This window comes from Fringilla coelebs (genome assembly GCF_963513975.1).
Source record: "Fringilla coelebs genome assembly, chromosome: 16".
NCBI classification, from domain to species: domain Eukaryota; kingdom Metazoa; phylum Chordata; class Aves; order Passeriformes; family Fringillidae; genus Fringilla; species Fringilla coelebs.
Window position 1 is genome coordinate 13,694,316 of NC_140042.1, and position 13,921 is coordinate 13,708,236.

The 13,921-nt window shown below is 67.5% G+C and overlaps 3 protein-coding genes across 3 annotated transcripts; 1 reads left to right on the forward strand and 2 right to left on the reverse strand.

The window, feature by feature from the left end:
• Nucleotides 1-36: 36 nt before the first annotated feature.
• PDIA2 (protein disulfide isomerase family A member 2) lies at nt 37-3,312 on the reverse strand (the record flags this gene model as incomplete). The annotated part of the gene is made up of 11 exons (XM_084216654.1): nt 37-117; nt 240-323; nt 403-584; nt 690-810; nt 1,137-1,331; nt 1,410-1,535; nt 1,614-1,730; nt 1,804-1,941; nt 2,025-2,158; nt 2,470-2,676; nt 3,078-3,312. 11 exons carry the CDS (start codon nt 3,310-3,312, stop codon nt 37-39), a joined length of 1,620 nt encoding a protein of 539 aa, XP_084072780.1.
• Nucleotides 3,313-3,687: 375 nt separating this feature from the next.
• On the reverse strand, nt 3,688-6,428 carry ARHGDIG (Rho GDP dissociation inhibitor gamma; the record flags this gene model as incomplete). Its single annotated transcript, XM_084216219.1, is given in 5 exon segments — nt 3,688-4,102; nt 4,195-4,258; nt 4,823-5,067; nt 6,006-6,302; nt 6,305-6,428. Coding segments are annotated over 5 exon segments (930 nt in total). The 3' UTR covers nt 3,688-3,902.
• Nucleotides 6,429-8,419: 1,991 nt separating this feature from the next.
• Nucleotides 8,420-13,399, forward strand: RGS11 (regulator of G protein signaling 11; the record flags this gene model as incomplete). Its single annotated transcript, XM_084216399.1, has 17 exons — nt 8,420-8,508; nt 9,351-9,447; nt 9,770-9,820; nt 9,906-10,012; nt 10,115-10,166; nt 10,247-10,305; nt 10,478-10,554; nt 10,668-10,749; nt 10,878-10,946; nt 11,597-11,626; nt 11,709-11,770; nt 11,990-12,103; nt 12,221-12,336; nt 12,723-12,810; nt 12,915-13,053; nt 13,118-13,200; nt 13,273-13,399. Exons 1-17 carry the CDS (start codon nt 8,449-8,451, stop codon nt 13,397-13,399), a joined length of 1,413 nt encoding a protein of 470 aa, XP_084072525.1. The 5' UTR covers nt 8,420-8,448.
• Between the last annotated feature and the right edge of the window lie 522 nt (nt 13,400-13,921).

Here is a 13,921-nt window from a genome sequence, read left to right on the forward strand (position 1 = left end):
AGGTGGTTTATGGCACATGCCTGAGTAGGACAGGGCTCACAACTCATCCCGGGATTCATCCATCCGCGGCGCACTCGGGTCCTCCTTGCCCGTGCTGTTCCCAGGGGTCTTGGTCACCTGGAGAAGGCAGCAGTGAGGCATGGATGGACACACTCCCTGCCTGACCCTCTCCCTGTCCCCATCCTGCAGGATCCATCCCGCAACCCTGAGCAGGGGGGCTGTCCCCTGACCTCACTCACCGGAGGCTCCTCAGGCAGCGTCCCCCCGTTTTCCAGGAACTTGGAGAAGGTCTCCACATCTCGGCTGCTTTTATACTCAACCATCTGAAGCCGTGAGAGCAGAGGGCACTGAGGGTGCCACCGTCCCCCAGGTGCTGGTGACCCCACAAGTGCCCACACCTACCTTCCTGCCCGGCCCTGCGGGGAAGTAGTGCAGGGTGGGGTAGCCGTGGATGGTGATGTTCTCCAGCTCGTTGGCCGTGGAGTCCATCTCGGCGATGACGATGTCCTCGCGGTCCTTGTAGCGCTCGGCCAGCTCCTCCCAGGCGGCCGCCATGGCCTGGCAGTGGGGGCACCACGGTGCGTCTGTGGGGTGGGCACATTGGGCAGGGGGCTGGGACAGGGCTGGGGCTGTCGTGGTGGGGATGAGCCCCACGGCAGAGCTCAGGGAGGGACATGGGTGGCGCTTACAGAATTTGACGAATACGTTCTTGGTCTCATCAAAAGCCACCTGCTCAAAGGTCTTCCCCACCAGGACTTTAACAGGCCGCGTGTCCCAGTCCTCAGGGGGTTCTGCACTCAGCAGGTGAGGCTGTGGGGACAGTCAGGACAGCCACAGCCTGGGCTGGGCAGCTCCAGAGGGGTGGGGCACAGTGCAGGCTGGGGCAGGGGTATGTTCCTGTGCTGCCTTTCGGACCACATCTTCCCCTCTGCTGCCATCCCAGCTCTGCGTGTTTCCACGGCAGCAGTCTCCTTCCCCCCCCTGCCCATAACAAATCCCCAAATCCTCAAGCCTGGCTGCAGGAGCATCAGCAAACAGGTCCCTGCTGTTCACCACACAACCATCATCCTTAGGCTTCTGAGCCAACAGCCCATCTCTCCCCACAGGGCAGAGTGGCACCGTGCTGCATCCCTCACCTTCACCTTGCCGTCCAGCACCGCCTGGATGAAGGTGCGAATGGCCGAATCCGAGAAGTTGTCCTGCTCCATCTGGTACTTGCGGTTGTTCTTCATCTTGACCAGGCGCAGGGTGGGGGCGTCAGCAGCGGTCATGCCAAAGAAGGGCAGGACGTCGGCGCCGTGGCCAGTTACATCCACCACCACAAAGAGCACCTGGGCAGGGAATGGGGGACGCTGAGGCTGGGGAGTCCCAAAGCCACCTTCCGTGTCCCTTCCATGGGGCCGCCTCACCTCACCACGGAAGTCACCAGCAGCTGCCCTGAAGCTGTCCCGCAGCGACAGCTGCTCCGGTGAGGACTTGTTGAGGAAGAGCAGCATATGATGGGGGATCTTGGCACTGAAGATCTGGTTGGACGTCTGGGGAGGAGGAGGAGAATGAGGGCAGGGCAGCCATGGCCCTCAGGGGACAGTGGCAGGGCTGGGGACAGGCTGTACCTCGTTGGTGAACTCCATCACCAGCTGCAGGCTGTGGATGCGGAGCAGCCGGGTGAGCTCGGCCGTGTCCAGCCCCCGTGCCGGGTCCACAGGGAAGTTTGTCTGCTTCTCATCAAACTGCCCAGGCAGGGGCCTGTGAGTGCTGAGGGGAGGGCAGGATGACCCCACCACCCCCCTGCCACCCCCTCACCTTCTTGAACAGGCAGACAGTGTCATCTGACAGCCCGTACGCCTGGAAGAGCTCAGCTGCCTCTGCCACGCCAAATATCAGGTCCACCATCTCAGCAGCCACCTCGAAGAACGTCTGGGCTGCCTCACCCTTCAGGTCCTGCACAGCCACCCGTGAGTGCCACAGCCAGGGCCACAGGCACAGCCATGGCCATGGTCCAGCCCCAGCCTGCCCCAGCCCACCTTGAAGAAGCCGATGGCCACCAAGTCCTGGGAGTTGATGAAGGCTGCTGTGGTGTCCGTGTCCTGCAGCAGCGTGGCACTGGGGCCAGCCCGGCGCTGCATCCAGCGCACGATGCCCTGGCTGTCCATGCGGCCTGGCACACAGATGTCACCTGACACCTCTCTCCAGGCTGCCACCTCTCCCTGCGCCACCAACCTCAGCCATCCACCACCAGCACCGTGGTACTGCCCACCATCATCACCTCGTACATCACACTGTCACCTGTCCGTTATCACCACCAGGACATTGCCACCATCTCCACCTCTCCATCTCTCTCCATCACCACCCTCTGACCCCCACAAGGACAGTGCCACCATCAGCCATCAGCCCCTGCCCCCCACCCCAGCCCATGGCAGTGCCCGCCTCGATGGGTGCCAGGGACCTTGTGCGGTGCCTCGGCCCTACCGGTGTATTCCAGGGGGTGGGTGCGGTTGCCATCACGGAAGAGCTTGAGCGTGGGGTAGGAGGTGATGCCAAACTCAGTGGCCAGGGCTGTCTGTGCCGTGGCATCCACCTTGCCCAGCCGGGCCGGGCTGGACTCATTCCTCAGCTCAGTGGCTGCCTGGGCAAAGGCAGGAGCCAGCCGCTGGCAGTGCCCACACCACGGCGCGTCTGTGGGTAGGGGACAGCATTGATAGCGGGGACAGGTGTGGGGACAGCCCAATGGCTGTGTGAGCCCACTGGGCCCCAGCTGGTGCCCCGTCCCACACCCACACCATGTCTTGTGTCCCTCGCTGGTGCTACACATCCCTCACCCATGCTCTGCCTCTGTCCCTGCTCCACGTGTGTGTCCCCATCCTGTGCCCTGTCACATGGCCTGTGCTCTTGCCCCTCTGTCCCACAGCCTTGCCCCTGCCCACCCCACCTACCATCCCTCCAGTGTCCTGTACCCTGCTGTACCTGTATCCATGTACGTGTTCTGCCCACACTCAGCCACGGCCGATCCTCCCTGCCAATATTCCCTGCCCCACGGCGTCCCTGCCCACGCCCCTGCCCGCCCTGGGGGCACTCACAGAACTCCACCAGCAGCAGCTGGTGCTCGCTCAGGGCACGGGCAAAGTTGTGCTCATGGAGCACCAGGACATTGTCCTCCTCCTTGATCTCATCTGAGAGCACTTCATCCTCTTCCTTCTCCTTTTCCTCCTCTTCTATCACCTCTTCATTCTTATCCTCGCCCCCCAGAGCTGGGCCCAGCCAGGCCAGCGACAGCACCAGCAGCCAAACCAGCCGGGACCCGCAGCCGCGCATGGTGCCGGCGCTGAAGATGTTGTCCAGGGAGGTGGACGAAGATAAGGGACCTGGGGGCGGGTTGTGCCGGTCCCCTGGGGCTCGTGGCCCTCCGCTACTGGCTGCCGGGCCCGGCCGATAAGGCGGCGGGACCAGGTGGCCGTTTTCCAGACGCTCGTCGCCGCAGGGAGAGCTGGCCCCGCCAGCGGGATGGGGACAGGGCCACGGGGGACAGGGAGCAGGGGGACAGGTATAGGCGGTGGGGACACAGACACACCAGTAAGAGACCAGTCTGTAGGGTTTAATGGCGATGGAAGAGCACAGCCTGCGACCGGGCGGGTACCGGGCACGGCACCAGCACGGCAGGGTCACAGCCCCGGCCCCAGCGATGGGGACGCCGTGAGGACCAGGCGGGCGTCGATATTTAAAAAAAAAGAGCAATTAAAAATAACTTTGGTTGCGAAGACCACGACCACGGGCTCTCACTCGCTAAGGGACCCCCCTCAACCCTTCACGCGACTGGGGCAAGCGCGGCGGTGCCGCCGGGGGCTCCCCGGGACGGCGGCACCTCGTCCCCGAGCTGGCGCGGGGAGCCGGGGTGCGGGGCGGGCTCAGTCCTCCCAAGCCTTCTTTATGCAGAGGCCCCACTCCCAGGAGAGGTGCTCCGTCTTGTCGTCGTCGGTGACGAGGGAGCGGACGCGGTAGGAGCCCCGCGCCAGCCATCCCCGCGGCGCCTCCTCCGCCGGCGTCACCACCTCGTACTCCTCGGCCCGCGGCGCGTAGCTGCCCACCATGAAAACGTCGCGATCCACTGGGCGAGGAGGGGAGAGGAGGGACGGGTGAGTGGGGCCAGGGCGGCGTGGGGGCCCCCAGCCCCCGCCCCCAGCCCCCAGCCCCACTCACCGGGCCGGCCCCGGCGGTAGGTGAGGTGCAGGCACCGCAGCCCGCAGACGATCTCCCTGTTCACCTGCGGGCAGAAGGAAGGCAGGGGGGACTTGGGGACTGCCCCACGGCATGGGGACCCCCGGCATCCTGACATCCGCCTCTTCCAGGATTCAGCCCCTTGTCAGAATTCAGCAGCATCAAAGGTGGCAGGGACTCCAGGCTGGCAGGTGACTCCAAGAGGGGCAGGGACTCAGAGCTGCAGGGATCCCCCTCAGGAGGGGCAGGGACCTCTAGGAAACCCCTGGATAGGCAGCACTGCTGGGATCTCTGGGAGAAGCGAGGATTCTGGGGCGGCAGGAACCGTGGAGTGGCAGTCACGTTGGGGACAACAAGGACCCCCAGGGTGGCAGTGACCCAGGAGGGAACTCAGGGTGGGCAGAGACCCCCGGAGGGGCACGGACCCCAGGGGTAAAGGGTGGAGGCAGATGTGCCAAGGCAGAGACCCTGGGACAGGCAGGGACCCATGGGTGGCAAGAGGGACCCAGTGGGGCAGGGTGCCAGGGTAACAAGGACCCCTTAGGGAAGGGACCCTGTGGTGTGAGGGCAGCAGGGCCAGTGGGCACAGGGCACCACACACTCCACTCACCTTGAAGGACACCTTCACTCTGTAGTCCACCCCTTCCTTCAGCACAAAGGCCTGGCCTCTCAGCTCCTCCAGGTCTCCTGCACGGGCAGATGGTCCATCAGCTTGGTACCCCTTCCTCCTCCCCTCCACCTCCTCCTCCCCCGGGTGTCCCCAGGGCTCACCTGTCAGGTCCATGGTGATGGGCCCTGGCGCCTGCTCGCACATCAGCGTCAGCTTTGTCACCTGCACGTTGGGCACGCTGGCATCTAGGGACAAGCAGCAGGGCCCAGACCTTACCCACCATGCCCAGCCCCACCATCACCTCCATCCCAGCGATCCCCTTGATGGTGGGAAGGGCCACGGTGTCCGTGGTGGGGGTGTTAAAGCAAGTGAGTGCCAGGCAGGGCACAGGAGAGCAGGTGCATCTCAGGTCACTCCACCACTGGCAGCAGTGCCTTTTGGGGTAAAATCATGTTTAAAGGACCCAGACACCGGTGTTTCCCAGGGGGTACCATTCCCTGGCTCAGGAGCAGAACAAGGGGAAGTAGAGGAGGATGCAGCACGTGCAGCCAACACACCCCTTGAGGGGGCACTGGTCTCATTCACCCCACCAGCCCAACCTGCACGGCTCCAGCTTTCACACATACCACGGTGCACCCCTCATGCACCCCGCTGCTCTGCAAGCCCTCCCCCCCCCAATTTGCACCCTCCTCGATGCATTTATGGATGGACACGGAGTGCTGGGCCCGTGGAGCTCCCCAGGGATCCCCAGTGCAAACCAGCACCAGCCTGGGGCGGGGGAGCCTGTGGGGGCCTGTGGGGGCACCGTCTGGTCACCGGCAGCCGTGCTACCCCGGTGTTCCTCCCCCCCCGCCCCCGCCGTTCGCTCCTCTCAGTCATCCCCATGAATTTCCCGGTTCCCTGTAGCCGTTCCTATGGAAACTGCGGCGGTGATCCCGTAACCACGGCAACTGGGGTCCCCGGGCACCGGCACTCTGTCGGCAGGGAATGCCGGGGTCTCTGCGCGGGTGGGGGGCACAGGCGACACCCACGGGCGATTCCAGCCGGGATGTGCCCTCCCTGCCGGGGATGCCCCACGGGACGCTCCCTGCTCGAGCACGGCCGAGCTCCCCGAGCCCGCTGAGGCTGCATCCCCCGGCCGGGCTGCCGGGGTGCCCAAACCCGCCTGCAGCCCCAGCCTTACCCACGGCAGCAGGGATGGCACCCAGCAGCGCCTGCTTGTACTTCCGCAGGCTCTCATCCCCTGGGTCCAGCTCCTGGATCTCCCGCAGGCTCTTCTTCTCCGGCGTCTTGTACGCCAGGGCCACGTCGGCATCCTCCTCCTCCTCCTCCAGCGATAGCGTCACCCCCTCCTTGTCAGCCATGATGTCTGCGGGGGACAGGCAGTGGCAGCTCCGGGGACACCCCGGGGGACACCCCCTCCCCCCGACACGAAGGCACTGGTGGGCAGGGGGTGGCTGGGCTGTGACAGGGGAAATCCCGTGGGGGAAACAAGCCGGTCCCCTGCCCGGAGCCGAGGGAAGGCTGCCGGGCTCGGTGTCCCCGGGGCCTGGTGGCACAGCTGAGACCAGCCGTGTCGCCGCCGGCTGCATTTCCGCACGGTCATGGAGCAAGGCGAGCTGGTGCCTGCGCGGTGTGCTCGGTCTGGGGGGCGCCTGCAGACCCCTCCAGCCCCCAAGGCCCCTTTGTATCACCCAGAGAAGTCCTTGTCACTGCCCTGCAGCCCCCTCCAACTGCACTGGGCACCCTCCAGCCCCATCTCCCACCCCAAACCCAAACCACCAGCAGCCGCAGGGCAAAGAGGCATCACTGGGATGGTGGCTCCGGTGGCTCTGGTGCTGCCAGACTGATGGAGGGCACAAGCACGGGTGATGTCCCCACAGTCCCTGACTCTCTCTGCCCACAGCATCACCACCCCACTCTTGTGAGCACTGAGCTCCCCAAAGCCCCTGAACTCCATCCCTGGGGACATGCTGGGAATACAGCATGGGGCAGAGGACACTGCCTGCTCAGCCCCGGGGCCACAGGGCCAAAAGTTTGGGTCAATCCGGCCAAGATGTGGGTCCCCAGGGCAGTGGCAGTGAAGGGGACACAGCAGTGGCCCTGCTGCCCCTCTGGCCCCCCACCAAGGCCCTGCCTCTCAGCTGTCACGGTAGCATGCAGGCACTCCCAGCCCAGTGATGCACCCACCTCGGGACTCGCTGGCTGCCCGCGGGTGGCAGGGCAGGGTGGCATGCGCCAGGTGCCACAGGCTGCGAGGTGGCAGGGGGACAGCGGGGATCTCCCCCGCGGGACGCTCCGGTTCCCCCGGGCCCGGGGTGCTGCTCAATCATGGATGCACCGGGAGCCCGGGGGATGCTCACTTACTGGGGACTCGAAGTGATGCTCGCCCTCCCTCCCCGGGGCAATGCTCCCCGCCGCCCCTGGGCAATGCTCCCCGGCCGCCGCCGCTCACCTCGGTAGCACAGCGCCAGCCAGAGCAGCTCCAGCAGCTGCCCGCCGGCCTCGCACACGTCCAGGCCGAGCATGGCCGGGCCGTGCCGGGCCCGCCGCCCCCGGGGCCGGGCGGGGCGGCCGCTGGCGGGGCCCGGGGCGCGGCTCTGCCGGTGCCGGCGGCTCCTCCCGCCCGCTGCCGCCGCGCTCGGCGGTGCCGGCTGCTCCCGAGCGCTCCCCGCTGCGCTTCCCGGCGCTGCCCGGCGCGGCCCGGCGGGGCGGCGGCGGCTCCCGCAGACGCGGCGGCTCCGCTGCCCGCCCCCGCCCGCCCCCGCCCCTCGGCGGCTCCAGCCCCGCCGCTCGTGGGCGGCGAGACTGCAGTGAGCTCATCGCCGGGCGCGCCCGCCCCGCGCTGCCCGCACCCCGCGAGCCTCCTCTCTGTACCCTCAGTGCACTGCGTGCCTCCCAGGAGCATCCTCTCTGTACCCTCAGGGCACTGCCTGCATCCCAGGAGCATCCTCTCTGTACCCTCAGGGCACTGCCTGCATCCCAGGAGCATCCTCTCTGTACCCTCAGTGCACTGCCTGCATCCCAGGAGCATCCGCTCGGTACCCTCAGTGCACTGCCTGCACCCCAGGAGCATCCTCTCTGTACCCTCAGGGCACTGCCTGCATCCCAGGAGCATCCTCTCTGTACCCTCAGTGCATTGCCTGCGTCCCAGGAGCATCCTCTCTGTACCCTCAGGGCACTGCCCACGCTATGGCCGCACCGCCCGCATCCTGGCCAGCACCTTGCTCACAGTGCCCCCACCATGATCGCGCTGCCCGCAGCCCCGCACGCTGCCGGCACGTTTTCCCACCCTGCCCGCATCCCGCGAGCATCCTTCCTGTCCCCTCAGCGCGCCGCCCGCACCCTTCCCGCGCCGCCATCCCGCAGCCACAGCAGTGCGGGTCCCCCTCCCGGGCACCGGCCCAGCCCGGGCACCCCCCGGCCCCGGGCGGCTGGGGGTGCGGCGGGGGCCGAGGGGTGCCGGGGGTGCCACGGGCAGGGGGCAGATTGGCCCCGCGGGTCGGGGCCGGGGTTTGGGGCGCCCGGTGGAGGCGGTGGCGGCCGCGGGGGGGGCAGCGGGGCGGGACCGGGCGGGGCCGGGGCGGGTCCGGGCGGAGAGGCGCGGCGCGGGGCGCGCACCCGCGATGACCATCGGCGGCCCCCGCGGCCGGCACCCCCGCCTCCAGATGCCCTGTCTGCGCAAGGTGAGCGACACCGGCACCGGCAGCCGCCCCGCGGGGAGGGGGCACCGCGCCGGGGCCGGGCTCTAGCACCGCGGAAACGGGGCACCGCCAACGTGGGGAGCGGGCACGGCGGGCACCCGGTGTTGGGACTGTGGGGATCGGGCACCGGCACCGCGGGGTGGGGGTACCGAGGGCGCCGGGCACCGTCACCGTGTGGATCGGGTACCGGGCGCTGGGACCGTGCAGACTGGGGCACCGGCACCGTGTGGACCGGGGACGGGGCGCGGGGATCGTGGGGACCGGACACTGACACTGCGCTGGGTTACGCGGGCATCGGGAGCCGCCGGCGGCGCGGGCATGGGATCGCCGGGGACCAGCACCGCCCAGCGTACGCGGGACAGCGGGCACCACCCCGGCCCCGGCGCCGCCACGGGGCACCGGGAACCGCCCCACGAGGGAATACCCTCGGGCAGTGCCCCGGAGCTGCGCGCTCTGCTCCCCCACGCCGGACTAGGGTGCTGCTAGAGCCTCGGCAGAGCTCACTCCCCAAAACCGGGGTTCCCCTGGCCAGGGATGCCCAGAGGATGTCGGCAGCTCCAGCATCGCACGCTCGCCCGGCTGTTGGGTGCCTCGGTCAGGCTGTGGCATGCCAGGCTGTCCCTAGGCTGGGCACAAGGTGCCCTGGGGCACTGCGGAGTTCCAGGCTGTCCCCAGGCTGGGCACTGGCTGCCCGTGTCAGGTTGCAGGGACCCGGGTTGTGCCCAGGTCGCAGGGTGCCCGGGGTCACAGCGGGGGGAGCCAGGCTGTGTCCAGGCCCGGAGCCGCCGTCGCGGCGGTCAGCACAGCGGTTCTTTGCCCGGCAGATGGAGCGGATGATCGTCAGCATGCAGGACCCCGACATGGGCATCAAGATGAGGAACCAGCGCTTGCTCATCACCGTCATCCCCCATGCCATGACAGGTGGGTCCCCGCGATGGGGTCCTCCTCCGCGCGGTGCGTGGGGAAGGCGTGCGGGAGCTCCCGGGGTGTCCCCAGCCCGGCAGCAGCGGCCACCGCCGGCCCCCGCGCCGCTCCTCTCCCGTACCCCGGCGCTCAGTGCTGCAGCTGGGATCAATTATGCATCGGCTCCGCGGGGCGAGGGCTCGCACGTCCTTGGCAGGCTCCCGTCACCCCGCGTCACCCCTGGCACTGCCGTGCTGTGCCAGGTGCCCCAGCGAAGAATCCCCCCGTATCCAGCCTGGGGAACCCCCCTGCATCCCACTAACGCAGCCTCCGTCCCTAGGGAACGACATCGTGGAGTGGCTCATCCAGAAGTACGGCATCTCCGAGGAGGGTGAGTGCCCTGGCACAGGCAGCTGGCACCGGGGGGGCAGCTGGGGCTGCCGAGCCTCCACGCAGCCCTCAATCCCGTTCCGCAGAGTCGCTGCACCTCGGCAACCTCATCGTGAAGCACGGCTACATCTACCCGCTCAAGGACCCGCGCTCCCTGGTGCTGCGGGCCGATGAGTCGCCCTACCGCTTCCAGGTACCGCCGCACCGGGGCACGGCACGGCACGAACGCCGGGGCTGCCCCGCCTGGGCACCGTGGCACCCCACGGCAGCTCCTCAGTCTCTTCCTCCCCCGCAGACCCCCTATTTCTGGACCAGCACCAAGTGGCCGGCCACGGAGCTGGACTACGGTAGGTGCCGCCGTGCCGCGGGCACCAGCACGGGCTGCGACCCCTTCGAGGCCCTCTCAGCGTCGCCGCTTCTCTTGCAGCCATTTACCTGGCCAAGAAGAACATCCGCAAGCAGGGTGACCTGATCGAGCACGAGAAGGTGAGCGCTGCCCTCCCCACACCTGCGATGAGCTGGGGCACTCTCGGCTCACCCAGGAGCGGGTCCTCGCCCGTGGCGGGGGACACTGGCTGTCCCTGTGTTGGAGCGGCAGCAGGAGCCGGAGCCAGGCAAGGGGACAGGTGCCGCACCGTGCCTACCTGTCGCTCCCCAGGACAACTACAACCTCCTGCACAAGCGGATCAACCACACGTGGGACTTCGTGGTGATGCAGGCGCGGGAGCAGCTCCGGTGAGTGCGGGCACGGCCGGCACCGCTGCGCCCGGGGAGCGGCCGGGAAGGAGCAACCCTGGGTGCCGGGCAGGCAGGGTGCCAGCACCTCCCCGCTGCCTCTGCACGGCCAGGGCAGCCAAGCAGCGGCGCAAGGGCGACCGCATCGTCATCGACTGCCAGGAACAGGCGTACTGGCTCGTCAACCGGCCCCCGGTGAGCGCGGGCCGGGGGGGTCGGGCCGGAGGGTGCAGCCCTGGCACCACGCATGGCCCCGGCCTGAGCAGCAGGGCTGAGGGGCGCAGGGGAACCCCCCAGCCCCCAGCATGGTGCTGTCCTTGCAGCCAGGAGCCCCTAACGTGCTGGAGCAGGGTCCCGAGCGCAGGAACTGCCACACCACCCGTGTCCAGCTGGTGAGTGGGGGTGTCCAGGCACCCCTGGGGCTGCCAGCAGGCACAGGGCACACCCAGTGCTTGTGCCGGGGTGAAGAGCTGCCCCGGTGGGTGCCCATCCATCTCACCCCAGGCTGTGCCCACATTTTGGGGTGAGGGGTGAGCCCCAGCTCTGCTAACATCTGTGTGTCCCCCACCCCGAGCATGGAGGGTCCGTGTGTTTGTCCTTGCACCCAGCACCCCTCTGTGCCAGCACCTTTGATCCCTGCAGGGCAGCTGTGCTGCAGGGAGCCCTGGCACCCTGGGGTGCCAGCAGCAGCCACCAAGCCCTCCCTTGTGTTGTGACCCCACTAATGCTGCCCCAGCACCCCCAGGCTGTCCTCACTAACCACCCACTTTCTCTTCTCTGCGCCGTGTGCCGTGTCCTCTGCCCACGTAAGTGTCACTAACCTAGGGCTGGTGTCACACCGGGCTGTGGAGGGGGGAAGGCAGGGGTCATTCCATGGGCTGTGCTGGCCCCAGGAGGGCTGGGGGAATGAGCCTGGAGGACAAGGGGGCGGGATACAGAGTCCCGGGGTGGGAGAGTGGGTGCCTGGATTGTCCAGGGTGGTGGGGCAGGACAATGTCCCAGTCCCACCATGCCCTCACCCAGCCCCGTGCCTCTCTTGCAGACCAAGAACATGGATTACTACAAGCGAGAGGTGAGTGGGGCGAGGGGTGGGGGCAGCTCTGGGGGGCACGAGCTGCCAGGCACCCCAACATCTCCCCTGCGCCTGGCCCCAGATCGAGTACTGCAGGAAGGCCATGGCCAGGACCAGGGTGAAGTCCTCCATCTGCCTTGAGGGGTGAGTGGCAGCAGCTGCCCCAGCCACAGCTGGGTCCCTGTCAGGGTGACAGGGGCACCCACATCCCAGCAGCTGGCGCTGGCACCACTGCACCCCAGCCCTCAGCAGGGAGTGGAGCTGAGGCTCTGCACAGCCTGGGCACATCCCCACCACATCCCCATCATGTCCCCATGGCTGGGGTTGGTGGCCCTGGTGTCCTCCAGCCACCACTCCTGGCAGGTACATCAAGTTCAACGAGCAGTACGTGCCCCACGACCCCATCATGTCCGGCTGCCTGCCCAGCAACCCCTGGATCACGGATGACACCACGTACTGGGCCATGAATGCCCCCACGTAAGTGCCCCAGCCCCAGGCCCCCCAGAACCCCAATCTGCAGGACAGGGCTGGGGGGGCTGTGGGGTCATGCAGGCTGCCACGGGCTGCCCACCCCAATGCTGCTGTCACCCACAGAGTGACAATCCCCACAAAGCTGCGTGTGGAGCGTTGGGGCTTCAACTTCAGTGAGCTCATCAACGACCCCCTGGGCCGGGCACAGCTCCTGGAATTCCTCAAGAAGGAGTTCAGTGGTGAGGGGGCCCAGCCCCAGCCCTGAAACACCTCTGTCTTGGCATCCCAGACCCACCACTCTGACCCAGCACTGCCAAACCCACCATATCCCACTAGTGCCTAATCCACTGCCCAATCCCAACACCACCAAACCCACCATGTCCCACTAGTGCCTAATCCACTGCCCAATCCCAACGCCACCAAACCAACCCATTACCGTGTCCTGCCATTCCTCAGCCCACCACCACATCCCAGTACCTCTCAGCTAATCTGCCCCAATTTCCCAGTTTCCCTGCCCCAGCTGGCTCTGTCCCAGGGGGGCACATGCCCAGCCATGGTGGCCTTTGGGGGTTGCCCGTGAGGGGTGCCCAGTGTCCCCATTCCCAGCACCATGTCCCCTCCCCAGCTGAGAACCTGAGTTTCTGGGAGGCGTGTGAGGAGCTGCGCTACGGGGAGCAGTCCCGCATCACCGAGATCGTGGACTCCATCTACCAGTGAGTGCCAGTGGGTTCGGGAGGAAAGGTTTGGGGCTGGTCAGGCCATCACGGAGCTCTGCCCCAGGGCAGGGCCGGGCTCAGCGCCGTCTGTGACTCCCCAGGCAGTTCTTGGCGCCCGGGGCCACGCGCTGGGTGAACATCGACAGCAAGACGATGGAGAGAACCCTGGAGGGCATCAAGACGCCCCATCGCTACGTGATGGACGATGCCCAGATGCACATCTACATGCTGATGAAGAAGGTGGGTGAGGGCGGGGCTGGGCAGTGCAGGGCCGGGCAGGATCCTGACGTCTCTGCTCGCCCAGGACTCCTACCCACGCTTCCTCAAGTCGGACCTCTACAAGAACCTCCTGGCCGAGGCCATCATTCCCCCGGAGACCAAGAAGCGGTGAGGGCAGGGGCCGTCCCCTGGGGCCACCAGGGGTGGTCCCCGCCGGTTCTGAGCCCGTTCTGCCCGCAGGGTCTTCCCCTTCATGCGCAAACAGCGGCATTCCAGCCCCAGCCCGGCCCTGCTGCTGCCCGCGGGCGATGCCGAGGAGAGGAGCAGGAGCCCTTCCACCGCCCCCGTCCCCGAGGAGGAGAGCTGAGAGCCGCAGCCCCCGGCAGCACCGGAGCGCCCTGACCCAGCACAGCCAGCCCCGCCGCAGGAGCCTGCCGGCAGTAGCACTCGAGGAGAGAAGCCATATCCCCCCGGAGCCAGGCTGACCCCGCCGCAGCCCCCGCTCACGTCCCCACAGCCTCCTGTCCCTCGGGGAAGCCGCACTCAGCCGGCCTGGTGCGGGGTCACCCCCTGCTCCCGCCCCAGCCCGGGCACAGTAAAACCCCCACGGGAAACACTGGTGGCTCCCGTGGTTTTTGGGCAGCGGGGCCAGGGAGGCGTTGGCAGGGTGGGAGGGACACGAAGTGCTGCCCGTTTCTCCAGGCTGGATTGTGAGCTGTTCTCTGGGCTGGAAGTGATGTCCTCCCATGCCTGCAGCAGCCAGCAAGGGTGCAGGGCCGGGAGGGGACCAGCCCCCTGTGGCACAGCCAGCACCCACGGATCTGCTTGCTCCGAGGGGCAGCAGCAGCCTGGCACGGCCGAGCTGGCACTCAGGCCTTACTGGTGCGCC